The sequence below is a fragment of the Pezoporus wallicus genome, unplaced genomic scaffold (genome assembly GCF_028554395.1).
Source record: "Pezoporus wallicus isolate ANWC-B61680 ecotype Strahan unplaced genomic scaffold, APGP_CSIRO_Pwel_v1 scaffold_3294, whole genome shotgun sequence".
NCBI classification, from domain to species: Eukaryota; Metazoa; Chordata; class Aves; order Psittaciformes; family Psittacidae; genus Pezoporus; species Pezoporus wallicus.
The window spans coordinates 14,742,887-14,766,226 of record NW_026635478.1 but is presented as its reverse complement, the minus strand read 5'-3'; the positions used below and the strand labels follow the sequence as shown (position 1 = coordinate 14,766,226).

The following is a 23,340-nucleotide window of genomic DNA, read 5'->3' as shown; positions in this document are numbered from 1 at the left end:
AGGGAGGAGACAAGAGCAAAAAAAGCTGCAATATCTGCAAAGGGCTTTTTACACAAAAATGGCACAAACCCTGCTCTGCAGAGTTGGGCTCTGCATTGGCTCATGGACCACTGCTGAGGAAACTGAATAAAGAGAAGGAAAACAAAGGTGCAGAAGGAGGGAGAAAGTGACTCCTGGGATGAAGCCAACCTCAGCACAGACACTTCTGTCACTGCAGAAGGCACAGGTAACACGTAACAGCTGTGCTGAATTCGTGCATTCATCCTGGTCCTGCTACCTGCACATGAAACATAGAGCAGGCTTTTGAGCAGCCTGCCTAGCTGGCAGAGATTACGGATTATGGGGGGTGGTCACTCTTAACCAGAAGAACTTGCAGTGCTTGTGTCTGTGCCTCACAGGGGACTACCCTGGAACTCCAAAACTGAAATTAAAGCACACTTTCCAAATCCCTCCCTTAAACCCACCACAAATCCGAGCCTTGCTGCAGGGTCTGGTCTCGAGAACTTTCAAGGCTGTGGACAAATACAGACCCCCTGCACCCCATGCCTCCCTCCTAGACCTCTCATTCCTAAGCCTGACTTTGTGTTTAGCCATTGCACTCTCACAGCACCCCTACCGAGGGTCTGTGGAGAACTACTGCTCCGCCAAGTGCTGCCAAGTTTGAAGATCCCAGATCATGAGCTGGAGTTCCTTAAATCATGGAGTTTGAAGGAATGATAAATGCTGCACTTTCACATATGCTTTGTTGTTGAACTGTTTTTGCATCTCTTTGCCATGTAACAAAGACCCCATTCACTCTACAATAGCTCGCTGAGGGGGAGGGTTCAACTCCCGGGCACTTGCCTAACAACTGATGCTTGAATTGTCCTGTGCAATATCCAGCTTCACAGGAGGAGCAAAAATTAAAATTACTCCCCTTCCTCTTCTAGGCCAGAAGCTAATCTGTGAGATATACAGCAGGGTAGATTTACTTTACATCCATGTAAAGTGCAGAATCAGTCAAGACCTTATTGCTCAGACGCATTTGTGTGCAATAGAGGATTCTCAGTGGGATCAGTCTCCATGCAAGGCTAGGAGTCCTTATCCCATACTGATGGCTACAACAATGCTCTGGAGGGAAACCCAGCGCTGGAAGAAATAAATGCCAGGTACGTGGTTCAGATGCACTCTCTAAGAGTTCACTTCTGCCCTCTCCTGCAAGGTAATCCTCTGTCACAAGAATCCAGATACACAGCAGCCAGATTTGTGCTTTATATTTTATTTTATATCTTTACAAGCAAGAAAATCCCTCAATTAAAGCAATCAGAATTAATCAGACACCCCAAAGAATTCTCCAGAAAATGGCTGTCAGGATGAGCAGCATGGCTTGGCTGAAGTTAGTCCTGAAATCCAGTTTGAGATCTGTCCCAGCACCAATATCCCAAGCCCACTGAAATGTGACTTCCCATCTCGCATCTTGCACTAGTAGGATCTCTGTGGGCTGAAAGTGGACAGTAAGGGAGCAGAACAAGCCCTTGGAGAAATGAAAGCAGAAGAGAGCAAATAATACAACCCAAATCATTAACTCTGGGATGCTAATAGCTAGGAAGCCCAGGCAGTCTCTAAGGACTCTAAGGGAAAAGGTTTCTCTGGTTTGATCTAGTGTCCTTGTTTTACCTACCCAGAAAGAGGGACTCTGCATACCCAGACAGAGTAAGCTGAAACTGGTACCATGAATCCTGCCTGAAAGTTGTTCTGGAACGGTGCAAACCATCTATGAGAGTCCCAGAAAACGCACACTACTGATCCTTCACAGCATGGACACATGTTAATCACATCATGTCCTGCCCACAGGGCAACCCCAGCAAAAAATACATTACAAAGTCCACAAAAACAAGGGCAGAGACTAAAGTCCCTGGAAGCCCTAGATATAGTCCTAGATGAAGGGAACATGCTGAATCAGAGACACGCAGGGCCCCTGCGGGACAGAGAGAGGTGGCTGGGTTGCAGAAGAAACATCACAAGACTGCTAGCTCTGTGTGGGAGCTGAGGAAGGGACTCACACCTACCTCAGATGCAGGAGATATTATAATCAGCCAGGGCCTGATCCTCTGTAACAAGACAGATCTAAGTTATCCTTACACAGCCAAGTGCAAACACCCAGACAGTCCTGGAAGCGCATCATTCCACACTGACCTGGATGGTAGTAGTCATAGACCCTGACATAGCCTGGCTTCAAGTTGATCACTCCAATCTCCCGCTCCAGATGCAGAACATAGGTCTCAGACTTGTGGCTCAGCTGGAGAAGAAGAGCAAAGGAAAGTTCACTTATAAGCTGTTCTTTTTATTCCTCACCCAAATTTGATCCTGCTGATAGGCATCAGTTTGATCCTACTCTGTAGAGTCAAAATGACTCTTGAAAGTCCTGCTCTGCTAGTCCAGCCCTGGATTCCCCACACAACTCCACAACTGCCCCCCACTCCTGCAGCTTCTATAGTAGTAGACACATACCTTGTCCAAGTAGATGGCAACACCTCCTTGTGTTTGCTCAGTTCTTCTTACAGAGTGCCAGTGCTGCAGCTAGGACAGGAGAGCAGAGGAAGCAATTTAGTTGAGTCTTTTGAAAAGCAAGTGTGAGACATCACAACAAGGTTTAGGTAAGCTTGAGTGGGCAGATTCTCATTCACTCACTTCCAAATTTAGTTTGGACTCTTGCCCCTTCAGGCTGATCTCCCTGCAGGGCCAATCAGCTCCCACAAAACCCAAGGAAGGGAACCTAGGCTACTTAGCTGTCAAGGATATGCTGAGCAAATTTGGCCAGAAGGATCACTATCCTCAAAGCACAGAGAGCTGACACTATGTTCATGTTTGTTGTGAGGCAGAGGGCAAGGGATGACAAGATTGCTCAAGAGAGAGACAGGCTACACCTTCCTATGCAACCTCCCCCTCTCCCTGGGCATATGGTCCTGTTGACACCCCACCACCATCCTGATTCCAGGCTTCTTACAGACATCCCAGATCCTGGAGCCAGGATGAATCCAGACAGTAGGGACACCTCTACAATCACCATGTTGGAAATGGATCTCTTCCCAGTGTACCTGGGGGAGAAGATCAAAAAAGAGAGTCACTCCCAGCTTCCCCTTCCCTTCACCACCATACCATGCATGCAGGACCCTGAGCCAGGAGCCCAGCCAGGACCAGGGCCAAGGCAGTCACTTCTCCCTCTCACAGCAGGCAGATGATGTCTGCACTGCTCTGAGCATCCCCTATTTGAGGTGACAACTTGCACTCTTCTCCCTAGGAAGAGCCAAAGCCCTCAGAAACAGTTCCCTATTCCCAGAGACACTTGTATTTTTCCTTCCCTATGTTCCACCTGGACCTTCCGCTGAAACTGCCTGGTGCCCCACTGCAGTCAAGAAGCACCCCTCAGCTCTCCAGCCATGCATGGCTTTTCTTCCCAATTGAAGCGACGTCTTTAGAAGTCACCTGACATTGACATAGACAGTAACAGAGTGTATATCATCCTCAGTGCAATTGTTTGGTTCAGTTTTCACTCGCAAGGCAAAGGATGTGGAGACCTGTGGGGACAGCGTGTTGTACCTCAGCACCATCTGCAGGGAGACACAAAAAGACAGAATAAGACATGGATAGTTAGTTCAATATCATCTATCATACTTTTTTTTTTTACTGACTACTTTAATCCTCAAGATAGGGGCCCCAGGCAGTGACTGGATAAACCATTCAGTGAACACACTCATCCCAGTACCCAAAATAAAGGCCACTCAGATTGGAAACTTTCCATGACCCATCCATCTAGGGGCTCCTTTCTCCTCACACTTCCCCTTGAGACTGTGCAGGTCAGGCACACATTAGCAGGACCACTAACAGAGCATTTCCACCCTCCAATACTTGAGAGCCATGGAAGCATCACTGTCCTCACATTTGGACACAGTCCTCCAGCAGACACGTTTGTTGCACTGACAACAGGCTGGGATTAAAGCACAGTTAATGCACGTTTCCTTGCATAGAGCTGCAACGGAGAGCTTTGGTTTTGATAAGGTGATGAGCAGAGGTTTGTCCCAGCAGGGTCTGTGGGAACCTACCTGGGTAAAGACACAACAGCTGCCTTGGGCCTGCACTGAGAACTTGCCCGGGACTTCTGTCAGTGCTGCCTCCTGCACCAACAGCCGGTTCTCGTAGGAGACCTGGAACTTCCTCCCAAAGCCTCTCTGGGACCTCACCCTCACTTCTGCAACCCCTTTCGTGCTGTACGTCAGCGCTGCATACTTAGCCAAGGCCTGCAGGGCAACTATTGTGTCCTGAAAATGAAGGAACAATTACATTTGCAGCTCTGAGACCCAAAGAAACTTGATCTCACTGTCCTGAGGACCTCCATATACAAGAGCTCCTCTCCTCAAAGCATTTGCACTTGCAAATATTGTGCATACACTGTACAGAAGTTCTTTCTCAAGCAACATCCCCTTCCCAGGCCACAAATTACCTGTGTTGAGGCAAACCCTCCATAGGCATTCTGCTGCCTGGTGAGCCAGGCCACTATGCCAGAGGCTGTGGTGAGATCTGACCCTGTGACATTTGGCTTGGAGAGCAGGGCCAGGAGGACATAGGCTGTCAACTCCACATCCACGGACAGTGGCTGTGACCAAGGGCTGGTGCTGGGTCCGGGCTTGGACAAGGTCTGACTCCAGTGAATCTGCCCGCCTGGGAAAGAAAAGCAACAGATGACATTGAGGGATGTCAGGAAAGAAATCCTGAGGCTTCTGAGGCACAGTGGCTTGTGTCTGCAAAGACAATCAAGTAAATCCCTCTTGGCTGGGTCATCATGTCACTGGGTCAATTTGCAATCCCATGCATTTTGCAATATCCAATACTCCATATTACATACCAAGGTGATATGCAAAAACTAATATGCCGATAATCTGCATACACTTTACCTCCCACACATCTGAGCTCTCCATTGCCCCGTTTGCCAGTCCACTAGCTACTTGATACTAGCTAGCTACCCACTCGCTAGTCCTGAAGCGCCTAGAGGCCAAGGCTATGGTCCTTCCAGGTTGCATGTAACCAAGGGCTCAGAAAGGTCACTTGTCCTTTCTCTGATGTCCACCTGACACTGAGGTTCCCATACCTGCTCTGATTGCCTTTCGATCAAGCGTATCAAGTAGCTCTTGCGTGCGTTGAGAGTCCTTAGCCAGGGCAAAGGTGTAGGCCAGCAGGGCCTGAGTGTAAGTGCTGGCAGCTTTGGGTAGGAAAGGAGTAATGCAGCCAAGAGCCTTGCGCACCACTGTACTCTACAGGAAAGAGTTACACGGGCGTTGGTCACATCAAACATATGTGAGGCAGGCAAACACTGAGACACAAGCAGGAGGATGCATTAGCATATGCAGACACAGAAAGTACCCCAATCATTCACCCAGGTATCCATCCCTGTGCTTGAGCCTGCCTTCTTCTCTTTGTATCAGCGCAGCACCAGTAAGGACCGTTCTCCAGTCCCTGGTGCGACACGCTTGATAGACCCCCTCCCTGAGCTGGTGATGGGCTTCAGCAGTGCTCTCTCAATGAAATGAAAGCCATTTCTGCTGGAATAACACCACCACATCTTACTTTCCAAGTCCAAACACAACAGCAAAAGCTCACCATTGCAAATGCTTACACATAACACTCTGACCAAGGTTACTGTGTTCAGTTCACCTCCACAGGGCCTTACAGCATCACTGGGATTTCCAGTTTCCCCCAGAACACCAGCACTGCTCTTGATAAGAAGCAGCAAATCCACTGGTTTCAGTAGCATTGTATTCCAGCATTTAGCTATGTTATTCCAAACAGGAGCCAAAGGCTTGCAGTGGTTGCCGTCCCAAAAGGCCCCAGGGTCCAACTGCTTCTTTTTGGTTGCTGTCTCTTGATAAAGCCCAGCAGAAGCACTATAAGCTAAACTTCCATCATTTCAATAAGTCCTACTTTTCTATTATCACTTTGTTCACAAGCCTCTCCAAGAAGGCCTGCCTCAGCGACACCACTAAGCTCTTCAGGATTCAAACCTTAAGGCAAAAGCATAGCAAAGAATCCCAATATTTACCTCCAGTGTCTCTCCTGCCTCCAAGTATGCAGCCGTGATGTAGGCAGCCAAGGAGACTTCCCCATCCACACCTCCCTACAAAAAGCATAAACATCCAAAAAGCTGGAAAAGTTAATACCCAAAGACCTGAAGCTTTTCAGCAAAGGTCCCACCTATCCCTGGCTTGCTCCCACACAAGAAAGCAGAACAACACAGGAAAGTGAACTAAACAATTATCAGTACACTTGGCAAGAACTGTTTTGAGTTGTCCTTCGAGGTGCTGTGGCTCCTACCTTCATGGCTGTGTGGAAAAGCTGGCCCACATTTCTGAAGCAACCATTGGGAAGCTGGTGAAACTCCAGCCAGGTAAGAGCAGCTTGGATGGTCCTGTTGTCCAGGAAAATGTATGGCTTGGCTTGGACAAAGCATTTAACCACAAATGCGGTCAGCCTGGTTGGGGAGAGAACACAAAAAAAGGCATGAGGGAAGAGAGAAGCAGAAAGAGATAGAGTGAATGAAAGAGAGGGAAGAATGAGTGGGGAAGAAAGAATCTAAGCAGAAGTTGAGGGAAAAAGAAAAAAAGTGGGAGCTTTAATCTGGTGGGTCTCTCCTCACCTATTCTGCTATTCCTAATTTGCTGCTCCAAGGACAGTTCATCCTCAGGAGAGTTGCATACCCCTGGGGAGCTCCTAGCTCACAAAATGTCTGGAACACTTTGGCTTCAACAAGATGGAATGGATTCAACGCTGGAAGCAGACAACTGCCCACCTCCAGGCTGTCAGACAGCAGATGATAGACAACAGGGAAAGAGACCTGGGCTTACCAAGTATTACCGTACTCATCCTTGGTACCAAATTCACTGTAGGAACCATCAGGGTGCTGATACTGCAGCTGTATCTGGTACCCTGGGAAGCAGGATAGGACATGAGTGCTCAGAATGGCATTTGCAATGAAATCACTGTGATGGGAATGGGGTGGTTGAGTACTCTGAGTGGAAGGGGAGTAGACACCCAGGACTACTGATGGATTGGACACTGGGGAAGGCAGAGGAGCAAGGTGGGTCTGTTGTACTTGCCATTGCGCAGGAATCCTGTCGCCCTCTCCTTGATCTCAAGGGTCAGCTGCCTCGTCTTCTCCAGGTACTGCAGCACATAGACAATGGGGGCAAACAGCACCATGTTCTGCTCCCCACAGCCATGGGGCAACTGCACCAGGTGGTCCATGTTCTGCAGTGCCATCCCCATGAGGTCACCTGGAACAGAGCATAGGCACCCTGACCACCTGCTGCGCAGGAAGCTTGAGGATTCACCTCCTCATACCTGAGGCCCATTCCCAGCAGTGCACCCAGCATAACAGCCCCAGCACAGCAGTGTGGGGGCACCTCTGTCCACCCAGGTTATCAGTTACACTGTGCCCTCCATATGGACTCTGCAGATTGCCATCCCATAAACAGAACACTCTCGCCCTTGCTGAATGTTTTAGGCTATCAGGAATTAGGAAACACAGCTGCACACATGAGGAGAATAAGGCACTGAAGCCTTGGAAACCTTAGAAAGGGTACGGGGGTTTTCTGGGTTTGGGCTTTCCTACAGCTAAACTCGGAGATTTGGGATTTTAGCAGAAATCCTTACCGGTAACCAAGATGGTGGCTCTGACTGAACCTTCAATCACATCTAGAGGCAACATCAAGGACACAGACTCCTGTGCTGGATTCCCTGACACCAATGGAGTAAGGTGTGTGAGGAAGACAAAAAAAGATGCATTCTGATGAAAACAGCCTTCAAAATCCTCAGAAACCGTTCAAGACTGTGCTGTGCTAACACTCCATTTCCCATCACAGGGGTTGCAGATCACCTCAAAAGCCCTGTCCCATTTCACCTCCAGCTTCATCCACCTCGTGATGCCTGCACTGTCCTAACAGCCTTCCTGCTACAGGGGGGCTGAGAGGATTCTCTCTTGGAAACCCCCTGTGGTCAAAGCCACCTGCTTTTCTCTATAGAAGTTACTCCACCTCACTTCAGATTTCAGTTGCAGGCATGTCTTCTCCATGTGCCTTGTGCTCTCAAAATCTGCTAATGGCCCCATAATACACCATAAAATTCAAGACAGGAACAGCAATCCTAAGTCATCTCCTCCATCCTTGCCGTCTTCAGTAGTCTCGTTTTATTACTACAGGTGAAAAAGGCCTCAAGCCTGTCACATTACAGTCAGGGATGTTGATGCTGAAAGATGGGACCTCTCCACATCCTTATCCAGGGGAAGCTCTAGATGGCAATTAGAGTATGCTTCTGTAGCTTAGTCATGATGACAAGAGAAAACATTCCAACAAGTAGAGAGACTCAGGAAATGGTTAGGCAGGAAGCAGGGGATGAGCAGGGTGAAAGAAGAGAAAAATCTTTCTACCTTTTTCAGGACACAGGATGGAGCTGTGAGCCTTTTCTACCAACACTCCCTCTGGCTGTTGGAGCACATAGACGTTGCATTATAATGAGCATACAGGAGAGAAACAGGATTACAAGTGGATTAGAAAGAGATATGGACAGAATCCTGTTTCAGGCTGGAGAGTCAGAGGGAGTAACATCACTATCATATAAAAATGTAAATTATCGTCAATAGTTTTCTTTTCAGGTAAAAAACCAGCATGTGTTTTCAGAACATTATAACTTCTGAATGTCTGTGAAACTGATGTTGTAAGAATCAGCAGAGAACTCAGGAGGGAGGACATAAAACAGTACACATATTTGAAGTTTTCCATGGTATGAGTGGAGGATACATCTTTACTTCCCACATTCATCAGCTCTCATCTTTGGTCCCAGCTCAGGGCCCGAGATTCTAATCACACACCTTGAATAGCAAGGGGTGACTCCCAAAATTAACCCACACAAAATGTGGGAATTGCACAAAGCCCACTTTTAGGTCTAGGTAACAGAACAGCTTGTCTGACCCGGACTAGAAGGAGTTTGGTGATTGTGTCTTCTTGTCCTTGGTCTGGGACAAATGGTATCTCTTCACCACAGAGTTCTTTGGTGGCCACAGCCTCTGTGCCAAGAGTGATGTTCTTGAGCCCTGAAAATAATAATTAGGTGTTATTTTTTGAGAAAGCACTTCCCATTACCATAATAGAAATCACCTGTTTACAATGAAAAATTAATCAGAGCCCTGTATGGTTCTGTATCTCCTAGCACAGACTTGTGAGTAATGATGACTTTAGGATGACTGCAAATGAGTACTCTGGTTAATGGGGCAAATAACTCCTCACTCAGTCTCGGCTCTTACAAAACATCCCTACTTTGGTCCCATCTCTTCCCAGTTCCACCACCCCACCTTGCTGGTCTTCTCACCTAATTGCTCAGCTGTGACACTCCACTGAAAGCTCTTAGCTTCACCAGCACATAAGCAGCTGCTGTAGACACAGCCTTTACATGACTCTACCTGGAGGTGTGCAAACTCCTTCAGGGTCACTTGAATCTGAAGGGGCAGAAGGCATGGCAGTAGTACCAAGATAAACATCACAGGCCATAGATTTCAGCCATCTACTACCCACCCATACCCTGCTTTTCTCGCAGAGGCTATCAGGGCTCACCTACCTTCATGCATTGCTGCAGGTAGTTGAAGACTGTGGCCTTCAAGATGAAGGTCTCACCCTGGATCACCGAAGACGGCAGTGCAAGATCCACAAGGAAAGGCTTGAAAACAAGCAGACTGGTGGCTGGAGCAAGTCCAAAGCCATTAGGTCCTGTGCAGAACATCCCCACTTTCCATTCTGTGATGGCATCAGGCACAGTGACAGTGACACTCTTGTTCTCATTGGGACTGAAATGCAACAGAAGCATTTAACTGAATCTTGCTGTACACAGCACCAGGTGGCCTGGTCTGCACCCTTCTGCCAGTGCACCCCATCCCCTACCCTCAGTCTAACCCCCAATCTCTACTGAACTTGTAACCCTTGTAGGTCCTCAGAGAAGAATGGAACCACTGTCTCAGATGTTTATACCAACAGAACATTTTTGACAATAGGTTATGTGGCTGCAAGATGCCATCGATCACACTCAGTGCTTTTCTCGGACAGCACTTGCCCTTTACACATCTAAAAATGGTTTACAGATGTCAGCGGTTTTATTCTTCTTGGCCTAGGGATGGAGAACCACACACAAGAAAAGCAACAGGACTGGCTCAACATCAATAGAACTCAGCAGAAGAGACAGACCCAGTCATTCACCTTCCTGTGAAAGACTGACAGCTTTAAGTCCAACATGAAGACAGGGCAGAGACTTGCCTTGTGCCCACATCACAGCTTCTGTGAGCCGCAGACTGCTCTGCGGCTGCTATCACAGCAGACATCTAAACAGCCCTAGCTAAAGCAAATGACATTATTTGACTCCAGTAACTGAAGACATTCACTTTTGCCAGGCACATACAAGAAGACAACACATAAATATAACCTTTGGTGACTCAGATTAGTGGACAAACCACACAGCAGATAATCTGCTGCTAGGGAGAGAAGAGATGGATGTAGCTGGAAGGACAGTGGAGATGGGAGAGGGCAGATGTGGGGGCATCTGGCCTGAGTAGACTCCAGTCACCAGACAAGGATTTCCCCAAGTTGGAGATGAAAAGTCTCCAAAAGCTCCCTCAGCAGACCTTGTGCTCTCACTGAGCCTCACAGGACACAATTCCCTGTCCTGTGAAGAACTTCCTTGGAAATCAGCTTCCCCTGCATCCCAGGATACATCCTGTGAGAACAGGTTGGGAAATGCAGCCCAGAGAGATACAAGTAGAACGTAGATAGTAAATAAAGCTGTTCTGCTGCACCACAACTGCTTTCCTGTCTTCCTATGTCAGCCACCTCCCATGGATGGGCAATACTTCTGTATGATCATCTCGTAAAAGAAAACGTGCAAGATGTAGACTCCTATGAAAAATGGCCTGATAGGTATGAACCCCATGATATGTCCTTAGGAATCTTCCTCAGCAGCTTTTGACCCAACCTGCTGCCATTCCCAGCCACACTAAGCTACCCAGACTAGACCCCCACAGCTCAGCTTACTCACCCCAGAAAATACGAATCCCACATCCAGGTTTTGAGAAGATGCTTGTCTACTTTCTCTTCAGCTGAAGAAACAGGTGAAAACATATTGGGCTGATAGGTAGATGTCAGATACTCTGCTGGAAATAACCAAGACCCAGTCACCACAGGGTCTTCAGGCCCTGGTTCAGAGCAGAGCAGCTCAGGCTGAAGTTAATACAAGCAGCTCAAGAAGCACAGTACTGGAACAGAAGGTTCTACCCCAGATTTTAAAATCTCTTGCTCCATTTCACATGACAGATGTTCTTGAGCCCTACTTGTACTTGTAGGCACCATGGGAAAGGCAACCATTCCTTCACCTCAGCAATAAGACCTAGGATCCAAACAGCCCACTAATGTTTCAAAGCCAGAAGCTGTGAGCCCCTGGCAGCCTCACACTAGCACAACAGGTTCAGGGCCAGGGAATGCTCTTTCTCCTCCATTTGCAATTACAGCAAGTTCTGACTCTTAGCTCAAACGCAGGACTGCTTTCACCTGAAAGACGCTGCATCCCCTGTAAGAAGGAACAGTTGGCAAATGCTTACTGTTATGTGCTTTATGGGTCTGACCAAACATCAACATGGGCCTGGAAGTAAACATTCTTTTTTCCTGCAGCATAGTTGTTGATGGAGTGGTTGGACACACTCTGGGTTTCCTGATATTGGTGTTGGATATAATCTTCAACCCCATTTCCTGTAGGAGAACAGAACTGATGCACCAGAAGCTTGTACTTTCCTCTCTGCCCTCCACCCTGTGCCTTTTTTTGCCTTCGTGCATAGGGGTCTTGGCTGTCTTCTGGCTTGGGAAAGTATTCTCTTGCTTCATTTTAAGAAGGAATTACTGAAATCCTCAGCAATGGGCAAATGAGGTCTTCAGAGATAATTCATCTGGCCTGAGTCAGCCAAACTTATTCTTATTCAAACATGTTTATTTAACTACTATGCCTTCTTAGCCTGCAGAGCGCAATTGCTCATGCTATGGAGATCAGACAAACTGTGTGCAATCCAGTTAAAGTAACCAATACCTTGGCATCCTGAATCACACAACAAAAGCGCAGTAACCATACAATTTCTTCTCGGTCAACATTTCAAGTCGCTTATTCAAATAACAAGTGAGTTACAAGGGCCTAAACTGGACATGCTCCCTGTGCTGTCCGTAACAGCATCCCTAGAATATTGGTGAAGTCAGGGGGGCACATTTCCCTCAGTTCATGAATTATCCCAGCCCACCAAATCAACCATTTTTACCCTGAATGCTGTAAACACATCATGCTCATCAGAATTCGGGAACCTGCATGACTGATCATCTTCAGACACTTGGCGAGGATACCTGGCATTATAATCAGATGGGAACAGCCTATAGATCTGAGAAAACAAGGAAAAGGGGGGAAAAAAATCAGCACAGATAAAATCTGGCGTTCCCTTCCTGTCATACTTCCAAGGCCTGTTTGAATTGCTCCTAGCTACTGTGCATGAGCACATGCCAGAAAGCTCAGGCTCACTGTCACTCTTCTGATCAGAGCCAAGACAACCTGCTGAACTGAACATGAGGCAGAACAACAGATGCTGATTTACCACTGGTGCACCAAGTAATGGTCAACTTTTCTTAACACTTGCCCACTAACCCTTATCCGTGCCACACTGAGAGAGCTGATGATCCCAAATGCTCAAAGCACTGCCCAGAATGGGCAGATAAGCTCTGCCCAGAGTGGGAGGTAAGCACTGCCCAGATGCAATGACCTGTCAGTCTCCTTTCCTCCCTCCTTCCCTCCTTCATGTCAGCACAAGGGAAGGGAAGAATTAGGAGCAGGCTCACTCACCAAAGAGCGACTGAGCTCTTTTCCTGTCTTCAGCCCAAGTACACTCCGATCCACAGCCCAGATGGCACATGTGGACCCAGGAGATGCCTGCAGGTGGAGACCAACCTCTGAATCAGGAAGAGTCTCTGGTGTTGAGAAGGCCAGCTCCACCTGGATGGGAAGAATGCAGCCAAAACCTGAGCGACATTTCTGCTGCTGGCCACGCTACCAATTCCTGAGCAGGGAAGGCACCTACATGATGAGAGTTTCCAAGGACTTTCCTTGGATGGATACCCAAGGCATCTCCCAGGGACCCCCAGAAGGTATTTAAAATGTCATCATGTTGAGGTTCTAATAGGATGGATGGCAGAGGGGGACCCATCAATGTACTGGGGGTATTCCTGTGTCAGCACTCTCACATTCTCACACAGCATTCTCTCTACCCAGAAAACCAGCCAGCCATGATCACGCACCTTACACAGCTGTCTTTCTCCTCCTTTTGAAGCCCAGATCTAAAATAAGCTTAGTCCTTACCTCTGGGTTCTTTATGAGGTTAGTCTCAGTTTCCCAAGTGCTCTTCACATACCTGTGCACAGCACATACTTGCTCCATAGGTTACAGTACACTTCACCACTCATGCACTGCAATTCATGTGACAGCAGCGTGTGTAGTATCAGCCACACACAGCTACACAAACTATGGATCCTTCAGTCTTCTCTTTCTTTGCAGTAGACACATTCACTCTCACACATTTAGCCATGAGCACAAATCCTACCTTATTTCTGAAACACATGGAGACACTGAACATGGCAGAATCAGCGATGATTCTTCCATTAGGGAAGATAACATAAACAACAAGTCTTGGAGCCGGTGCAAAGATCCAGCTGAAGGTAAGAGGGATGGAGAAGAAGCCTTTCAGCACTAGATGGAGGAGAGGGAAGAAGAGAAAGTAGGTTTATAAGTAAAAATGGACTCTGATCAGATTTTGCTATTTTGCATGTATCTGTTTAATTCCTTTCTTCAAGGTTTGCAGGGTGAAGGAGATTCCTGGAGACCATTGAAATATTCAGCACGTCTCTGGATCTGTTACCCAAGACCAGCAAAAGACTCTTCCTGGTTCTGTTTATTGCCTCAAGGAAACTAAACAACAGTTTTGGAGTTCAAGCTTAGCTCCACAAAGAGGCTCAGATATCTTTTAAAGTCTCCCATCACCAAACATATGTCACCCCATCACCAATAAAGTGGTGACTTATACCCCAAAGCACCTATAATTTAGGCTTTAAAAAAAAAGAACTAGAGAAGCAGACAACAGTGAGTCAAAATGTGGCATCCTAACGACTCAGATTACTTGCAGACAACCGCAAATTAAAGCAGGAGAGGTTTGACACAGGGTAAGGCTATAGTTTCATGCTGTTTGTAGGGGCAGCAAAAGGAGATTTTGAGAATTAAGGCAAAGGAGGATGAGCCTATGGGCTGGGAAATGCTGAGTATTGTTCACTTGGTACCAAGCAGAAGGATAAAGGAGACCTGAAAGCTAGAAAGGCACAGTACTCTGATGCAACAGAAAAGCGGTGAGCCAACTCTAAACTGTCAAGAGGCTTATGCCACATATCCAGATAAGATGGTGTCCTGGGTTCAGCAGTAGCAGTCATGTTTCTGGGCTGACACAGACAAGGGTGCTTGCAGACATGAAACACAAGGGTGCTTATAGACATGAAACAGGGGAGTGCACTTACTTCTTGGCAGTCCAACCCAAACAGTCTTCTGACCTGCATGGACTATCCTTCTTCTCCCTGTGACCTAGGGAAGATAGAGCAAGGGAAGAAAATGTCAGTCACATAGTTATTGTGATTACTATGAAGATTAAGGTAGCCCTGAAAATAGAGATTAAACAGGGGCAAAGGAAGGGATATGAGCTTTACTCACTCTCAGGTAGCAGGGAGAGCTCAGGGGATCAAGAGACTTGAGGGAGGACAGGTAAGGCAAATACCTGCCCTGCACCAGTGCAGAGCCTGAAAGAAAGGCGCTTTCTTGCTGTTACTACAGCCATGGACTGAAACCAGGATCCAGCCCCATGATGGCTAGATGAGCTGCCTGTCCTGGGCTGAACCAAATCTATCAAATACCAGGCCTGAATCCGTAGAAGAAGCTGATCTTGTACCTTGAACCATCACCCACTAGCAGGTCCCCAGAAACTCACAAAGTAGGAGAAGATGACACGCTTGGGCCCATGTTCCAGGTCCTCCTGGTAAATTCTGAAGTCCACCTGGATAGCCTGCATTTTATCACAAGGCACTGTTTTTGGCACACGGACAATAGAGAGGAAACTCCTGCTGGTGCTGTAGAATGGACGTATGAAGTAAGAGGCTCGCTGGTAACTCAAATCAATTGTCCCAGGCTCTCGATCCAAATCTTGATGCAGGACACTTGCCTGGTGAGAAAAAATACCAATAACCAAACAGTTAATCTCTCTAGTTAAGCGAGTCAGCTGCAAATCACCCTCACTGGAACTTGGTAAGAGGCTCAGATCAAGTCTGAGCAACACCATAGCACAGGTCTCTATGTTGAGTCCATGAGGAAAGCAAGTGGGATCAACAGAATAAGCTCTCAGGGGGAGACAAAATCCAGAACGCACTGAGGTGCTTCAGATATGAATTACTGAAACCTTCAAGAAGGAACAAGGGAAATGCCTGTGGGGCAACAAACAGCTCTGAGATACATTTGTACCCCTGCCAACAGACCCTTCCTCACTTACCTCCAGTGCAGCTGAGGTGCTGTTCCAAACAGTTGTATTCAGGCTAAATGAAGCTGTCCCACAGTCCCCAGTGATGTACTTCTGCTTAAATTGCTGCTCTCCATAGCTTACTATGAGGAGGACATTTTTATTCTTCAGTGCCTTGCCTTGGTAGTTGATGACTTTAATCTGAGCACCATGGTGAGCAAGGGAAGTGCAGAAGAGTCTAATCAGTGGACAGAATGTCTTGCTACTCAAACCGCAGCAAAGTCACCCTTTCAGACACTAACAATATTATAAACACTGAAACTGGTCACCTCCTATTATCATTTGCAGTACCACGTTCATTCACTCCAATGCTCTCTACCCTTTCACAGCAGAAGCCCTCCCAGCTGCTGAAATTCCAGGTGCTTGGATTTTCACCTCAAATTTTGATCCCCATAGCTGCTGCTCCTCCAGGCTTATTTGGCAAATGATAGTCTTGGGTGCTATTCTCACTGCTGGCAATTCAAGAGTTTTATCTCTGCACACCATTTATGTCCTCCCAAGCTCCCAGCTGCAGGTGAGGTCAGAAAAGACACTAGATAACAGTCCGTGTGAAGGCATTGCTCATGCTCTCACCTCCAAAAGACTGTAACTAGGAATTACCTTGCCCCTGTATATCTCTCCAGCGTGGTAGTAAGAATTCACATCATCAAACAAGGCCATCCCACCAACCTTGGAGATAAGTAACTTGTGGGAAGCATTGACGTATATCTCTGAATGAAAACAGTGAGACAGAAACTGTAAGGGAGGGTGCAAGGAAGCCAAGCACCCTCAGCAACTTCCCTGCAGAGTGACCCACTGATTATACTGATGCACATGTTCAACTGCACACACATTCCATACCAGAGATCTGGGTATTTAGTCTTCCTCCTACTTCTAGCCCTTAGAGAGGTCCCCAGGCTTCACCACCTGAGACCAGATGCACTCAGAGTGTGTTATGCCATTAGGAACTGCTGGCTCTGTATTTGTAAGGTCAGACAGCCGGCCCCAATGGGCTCAGAAAGCTCAAAGCCCTTGCTAGCCTGAAAGTCCTCAGTATTCTTGGTAAGATTAGTGCATCTTCACGTGCCTCTTCCCAGCCACCAGAGAAGTTTCCAGTTACCTGTGCCATCCTCTATCAGCAAGGCATCTGCAACTATGCTGTCCTGATAATACCTGAAGTCTCGACTGAAGGAGAACAGGCTCACTTGTGTGAAGAAGCAACCAGTCTCATCTGTCTAGAAGTACAGAGAGAGGAAAAGGCACAGGGTAGCATCACGATTGAAACCTCCAGCAGCCTCACCTTACCCTGAGCACAGACATGTCTGAATGCTGCTGAGCTCCTGCTACACATCTCACCTGGTTGTGGAATGCCTGACAGAGATCTGGTTTCGAAGCACTGGGCAGGAATGGGGCTATCTTCTGACAAAGGTTCACATGAACCATCCCATGCACAGCTTTCCCATAAGCGTATCTGTTTGGAGGAGAGGAAGGAAGAGTCAGTTACATGTAGTGAGAGAACACAAGGCTTGCTTTGCAGAACACTCACTCGGAGACACAGGGGCCCAGAGACCACTTATTCACAGATGTATTCACAATATAGCACAAGAGTGGCAGCCATACAGCAGGCACAGGAGCCCTGCCCCAGTAAGCAGGGTCAGGCTAGGGCACTGCAGTGATGAAAGATCAAGGGCTATGTGATACAACTGGTGCCAAACTAACCTGTTCTGGGAAACCAGAGTGTTTTAGTTGCTAACTCAGCACAGAGCTCTGCACTTTACATCAGCATCACCCCAGGATATGCTGAAAACATGCATCATCTTATGAGCAGAAACACAGGTGACTAATAAAACATCTTTCATTAAGAAAGCGCCTTTACATGAGGCACCTAGTGCTGTCCTTGGACTGTACCTGGGGCAATTCCTTTATGCCTCTCTCTAGTTTCTGTTAAAGCATAATCTGGAAAAGCTTCCTCCATTTCCATTTTCTTCTGCAGGGAGATGAACACCAAACATCTGACACATTCTGTCCCACAGATGGCTGCTTGACAAAGGGTAGGTTGCTCCACCATGTTTTTGGTATAGAGACTTGTGGAGTGCCTTTAGATAAGGGATGTCAGAGTACTAGAAGTTATACGAATGTTTTGTGTGCACCAGAGTGCAAAGAGCTGCCATGGAAAATTCTGGCCTCCTGCAACTGCAGTGTAGTAAATTTACCCACAGCTCCCCATGGTGACTTAACCATTTTGTGCCCATCAGGCCAGAAAATAACACAGGGGCATCCCTCCAAGCAGAGTCCTCACCTGCCACATACCCGGAGTGGGAAGGTTTTATCTAGTGCATAAATCTGATTTGGTGCCTCAAAGATCACTTCAAATTTTGGTAGCACTGGAAAGAAAAAACAGAACTGTCGGAAACACTGGCCAGGCACAGCCTTTGCAGAGAATCAACACAAAGGTAAGACCATGGTGGAATAAGAGCCAGGAAATGGAGGAAAAGTCACAAGAAGGGGAAAGGAAGATATCCCGTTTCTTTAACAGATTTGTGTGTACCTTTGTGTGACCTCCATTTGTCTGACATACAGATCCAGAATCAGCTGTGTCAAAGGCCTGTGGCCATACACAACACTCCTCTCAATCACTGACCCAAGGTCCCAGAGTGATCCCTCTCCTGAGCCTCTGCTTAGACTCTTTTCCATGACAGATACCATTACTTTTCTCATTTGCTCTCAGGATGGTTATCACGGAATAAGCACCCAGCTTCCTGGATCAAGAGTACAGGGTCCTCTCTGCAGTTCAGACATATCCCCCAAATGTCCATACCATGTTCTTGGACGGAGAAGCTGCCGTAAGCTTTTGCACTGGTGACATTGATGACATACGTCCCCAGCAAAGGCTCATCACTTAGCTGGAAAGACAGATCTGCAATGCCATCTTGGGGGACCACATCCAGCCATTGCTCTATCCGGTTGTCCTTAGGGTCCTACACCCACAAGAAAGGAAGAAACAATTAACTGTTCCACCTCACTGATCCACACCCCATAGAAATTGAGCTGCAGGATTTCAGTGCTGCACACTACCAGTTTCTATAGGTAAGGAATGAGGTTTGGTATAGGCTAGTCAAAACATTTTGAAGACAATATAATGCTCCCAGCATCTGAGTTTCCCTACACTTATCTAAATCCTGATCCCAAGGAAAGATTCTTCACAGTTCCAACTTTTTCCATAAAGGTCTAAGTTGATCTTTCTACACTCGTGCAAGAACAACTCAGATTTCTACTGAAGTAAGTGGAGCATAACTTCAAGTAAGTGCATAAGAGTAAGGAGAGCATCAGTTTAAGAAATCTTGAAGTTCTACTATTCTACTCAGAGGCCTGAAAAATCTACCAGGAACTGAACATGAATAGCTCAGTAAAATGGCTGCCATCAACATTACTGTAACATCAGATTTCAGCATCACTCACCTGGAGAAACAGCGAAATCTGGAGGGGGGAAAGGCAAAAACCATTAGAAAACAGAAACACATGCCAGCAACACACACAAGGTACTCTGGGTGCAAATCCCTCTCTGAAGGACGTGCAACTAGTGACTTGGAAATTTAGAGCACTGACAACAATATAAAGTAAAATAACCATCACCAGAAAGGAGAAATATCAGGTGAATCCATTACAGTAAGGTCTGGAGAAAGGGAAAAGCCAATCTGGAGGTCACCCAGCACTTGCTAATGACTTCTTGGCAGAAACTTCCATGGGGAAAATTCACTGCCCACACCTACTTTGGCTCAGCTGCAGTCTGCAGGGGTTACAGAGGCATACGATCACTTAGTTTGGAAGGAACCTCTGCAGGTCAGCTAGTCCAACAGCCTGCGGAAGCATGTCTTCTTCGAGCAGACTGCTCATAGCCTCCTGCAGCTGAGTTCTGAACACCTCCACAGATGAAAATGCTTTTTCTGGACACCTTTTTCAAAATCTGATCATTGTCACAATGAAAACGTGTTTCCTAATTTCTAATCTAATTTTCCATGTTCCAATTCCTAGGAGCCACTTCCCCACCACATGTCCAGCAAAACTTGACTTGAAAATCATTCCCTCCCCATGACCCCCTCACATCAGGAATCGTTATATCTTATGCTTGTGCGTAAGATGAGCAAGAGACATGTATAGCTCTGTCATCTTTCTGAGTTACCAGCTTTTACTTGAGTTACTATTCTCCTCTGGACACTCATCAAGCCTAGACCAGGGACAAATGTAGAAGAGCTGGAAATATGGCAGATGAGCAGGGTAGAAAGGAAGTAGGATCCACACATGGAAAAAGGCAGCCTTTCCCACAGCAGCCCAGGGCTGGCTTACCGAATCATTGAGCACCATGAATTCCTCATCCAGAGTCACTATGCGGAATCTCACTGAAGGCAAAGAAATCGAGGAATATATTTATCAAACTTCAATCCTCCCATGCAGACCCCTGCTCTGTCTGTTTCCCCAGGTCCTGTCTCCGTGCTATACATGTTTGTGGTAACATCTGACATGGATATACCCACATGTAAGATACCAGGGAAATTACTTACTGCCTCCTGCAACTTCACAGTCACCACAAGCTGGACGTTATAGCCACTGAAAACATCGCTCAATGAGAGACTGTTGAGCAATGTCTTCAACTGTCTCAAAGCCTTCTGCTAGGGCTGTCCATGAATTTCAGGCAATCACAGGCTTCCCATATAGTGTTACCAGTAAAAAGCCTAGGGCCCACAGCTGCTCCCTTTTGCAGCTCTCACCTGTCTGCCCTGGTTGATAGATGGGCTTGTCTGTTTGGATGAAGGTGCCACTTCCAGCCTTAGAGATCAGAACCTTTTCCTTCTCCTCAATATTGACCCCTTTGCCCGTGATGATCAGTTTGACAGTGGCAATCTCCTCTGTGCCATCAGCTGGAGGTGTAACCTATACAGAGAGAGGAGAGCACACAGCTCCCAGGTAATCTGGGAGCCCTGAGCAGAAACTCAGAGTAAAGTGGAATAAACCAACCAGATCCTCTCCACCTGTCCCAGGACATTCCCACCAGTATCTGGATCCAAATCACATCTAGATCTCACTTAGACCTACAAGACAGCAGGAGGCCCAGCATGCCATGGAACCTGACTCTTTTTTGCCACTGGTTAAGGAATTTTGCCTTCTGTGACCAGCAGGTGCCTTACACCTCTGAGTCTTCAAACCCAGTCAGGAGGATGGGCAGAAGCCAGAAAGGTGGGAGATGGTAGCAGAGAATCAAAGGAGAGCAATAAAGCCGTAGCAGAGCCTCAGATGCTGGGCCTTCAGAACTAGCATGTACTAGCAAGTAAGAAAGCCAGGTTAGAAAAGATAACCAGAAAGTGATCCTGTCTCCAGCAGCCAAAGACCCCAGCAGCCTCAGCACAGAATGTACTGTATAACAGAAGACATGCTGTTTAGGCATATCTGCCTTATCCTAAATCTTTGCTAAATTCTCACCAACAATGAATAAGCTCTAAGCTGCTGCTTGAAAATAACAAGCACATCAATTTCCATCCAACTGCTCTTCAGGAGCTCCTAAGAGCTGAGCTGCTGCCTGACTCCAGGTCCTACAGAAACTGCAGGATGTCATGCATTTCCCCAGGCTTTAGCTGTGGAGCTGCACAGGTCCTTCAGAGATGAGCTAAAGCTCCTTCATCTAGTCTGGGACGGAAGAGAAGGGAACAGGTCAGTTCTCTTCATATATCCAGAAGTGCGGTAGATTCTAACACATGTAACTGCAATTTAACAATTGATTCAGAAGGGAAATTCAGTCCTGACCAGCAGATACTGTTTGGCTTTGCATCCCTAGGCACCATCCACTCTCCCTCCTAGCAGACTCACTCCAAGGCAAAGTAGACCCTGTCCATGTCATCCCTTGTCAGGCAGTAACATGAGGGATTTACCGCTCCAGAAGGGAAAATCAGTGATGGGATTTGCTCACCCAGAACTTAGTGCACATAAAAGCCTTCTTCTTCTGGATGGTTTCTTGCATTAAGAGCTCATGTCCTGCAGAGCGCTCCAGGACCAGATTCACTTGAATCTTTTCTTCATAACAGGTGATATGGAGGCAGGCAACTTGGGTGGATGGGTAGCGGAGATCTGCAGGGATCACCACCAGGTAATGTCTGGGGCAGGGAAAGAAGGCATCAAAGGTGGCACCAGGTTGAAGGCTCAGAAACATGAAGAGTTTCTCTGCAGTGTTCCACTACTGCAGAACTCAGCAATGTGCCATGGCTTCAGTCAATATTGAAAAGAACAGTGAACCCAGCAAAATGATGACTTCACTCATAACCTGGGAAAGAGTTACTGCTTGATTACCTTAAATACAACCCTATATATTCCAGTTATCTCCTGAACTCCCCAAAATCATTCCTTGCAGTCTTCGAAAGAAGTGGCCTCATAACCTTGCAGTCTAGACACCAGGGATTTGTTCTGCCATGGCAACTGGAGAAGCAAATAACCCTGGGTCTAAGGTCTTACATGGAAGTCCCCCAGAAAGGTGGCTTGCATTTAACTCACAGTAGCCAATCCTAATGCATTGGAGGTTAGGTAAAAGAGTCGGCTACCCTTTGAGGTGCTCTGTGATAGAGCAGGAAGCACGAAAGTTGATGGCATGGAATGTGGTCCATCCACCTAGACTGATGCTTTCATGAAAGAGACCAAAACATAAGTTCAGTATCACTCACAGTTCGTGAAAAGCAGCTGCAACGTGGAACAGAAGGCTCAGGAGGACGCCTGTCCTCATCCTGGGGGCTCTTGCTCCAGTGGCCCTCTTCCTCTGAAATCACTGAGGCTGTTTTTAGGGGGGCAATTGCTTTCTAGCACAGCCTAAAGAAGAGATGGTATGGGGGAGGAGCCAGCCTCTCCCCACCTCTTCCCTTCTCCTGAGATTATAGCAGGCAGCAGTAGGGATGGGTGTACTGTGCCAAGTCCCCCTTAGCCAATAGCAGCCACTTTGGCTGCCACCCACCGGTTTAGAACATCCCCTCCTGCAGGGCTGCCATGGAGACATCTGACCAAATAGATTTTTCATGGTAAAAAAACAGCAAGAACTTTGCAGATCAGTGACCCAGGCCAGGTCCTGATCACTTGTCAGTTGTGTCCCTTTGTTTCAGCTGGAGATGGATTGTTGCTGTGCAGGCAGCAGCAAGAGCTCACCCCAGCACCCAGCAGGCAGTGCTGTCACTCAGGATAGAGGCTCAGTAGCTCTGGATCAGATTATGGGGATGTGGATCTCCTTAGGCTGTTTGGCTTGAGAATGGGAGCAAAACCTTGCCTGTGCCTAAGGAAGCACTGCAGCAACACTAACACCAGCCAGCAACCACTACTGAGCCAAAGACTTTGTCTTTTCCTTCCCTGAATACAGGGAGGGAAACGGAAATACATACTGGTCAATGGATGCCTGCAACATACCAGCTCCCTGCAACACCCATCAGCAATGGTACCATCCGCAAGGCAGGGGCCTCAGGAAGTGGTTCCAGCTCCTCATTGTTCACGTCTGGGTGTGAAAGGTCTAAGACACAGTCTTCTGGTTCTGTTTTTGAATCTGAGGGTTGGGTTAAAACCCACAAATTAGAACATGAGGGACATTTTCTAGCACTGATGACAATGCACACACAAGGGTGGACAACTGTGCTGTTTAACCA

The 23,340-nt window shown here is 47.2% G+C and overlaps 1 protein-coding gene across 2 annotated transcripts; it reads right to left on the bottom strand.

Annotated features, from left to right (window-relative positions):
* Positions 1-1,235: 1,235 nt before the first annotated feature.
* On the bottom strand, positions 1,236-21,812 carry LOC130609882 (alpha-2-macroglobulin-like protein 1). 2 transcript variants are annotated; one of them, XM_057429317.1, is made up of 35 exons: positions 21,636-21,812; positions 20,443-20,605; positions 20,021-20,073; positions 19,136-19,153; positions 18,495-18,654; positions 17,976-18,060; positions 17,033-17,147; positions 16,797-16,911; positions 16,298-16,407; positions 15,671-15,838; positions 15,116-15,346; positions 14,652-14,715; positions 13,691-13,836; positions 12,937-13,086; positions 12,365-12,481; positions 11,663-11,810; positions 11,104-11,218; positions 9,640-9,865; positions 9,394-9,520; positions 8,997-9,118; positions 8,456-8,510; positions 7,684-7,767; positions 7,128-7,304; positions 6,876-6,957; positions 6,346-6,502; positions 6,074-6,148; positions 5,126-5,288; positions 4,481-4,698; positions 4,083-4,298; positions 3,466-3,590; positions 2,987-3,077; positions 2,491-2,559; positions 2,176-2,278; positions 2,049-2,090; positions 1,236-1,480 (listed from the first exon to the last, which is right to left on the bottom strand). In XM_057429317.1, exons 1-34 carry the CDS (start codon positions 21,684-21,686, stop codon positions 2,050-2,052), a joined length of 4,140 nt encoding a protein of 1,379 aa, XP_057285300.1. In that variant the 5' UTR covers positions 21,687-21,812; the 3' UTR covers positions 1,236-1,480; position 2,049. The 2 variants fall into 2 exon arrangements, with proteins under 2 accessions (XP_057285300.1, XP_057285290.1); XM_057429307.1 differs by lacking the exons at positions 17,976-18,060; positions 18,495-18,654; positions 19,136-19,153; ... (1 more) ...; positions 20,443-20,605; positions 21,636-21,812 and having other exon boundaries at positions 1,236-1,513; positions 17,033-17,144.
* Positions 21,813-23,340: the final 1,528 nt, after the last annotated feature.

Coding starts and splice junctions, on each gene's coding strand:
- LOC130609882 (XM_057429317.1), bottom strand. CDS start 21,686: ATGCAAGAAACCATCCAGAAGAAGAAGGCTTTTATGTGCACTAAGTTC. Junction 20,074..20,442: donor CTATCAACCAGGGCAGACAG/GTGAGAGCTGCA, acceptor CTTTGCCTTCAG/TGAGATTCCGCATAGTGACT. Junction 17,148..17,975: donor CCACTCCGGGTATGTGGCAG/GTGAGGACTCTG, acceptor TCCTCCAAACAG/ATACGCTTATGGGAAAGCTG.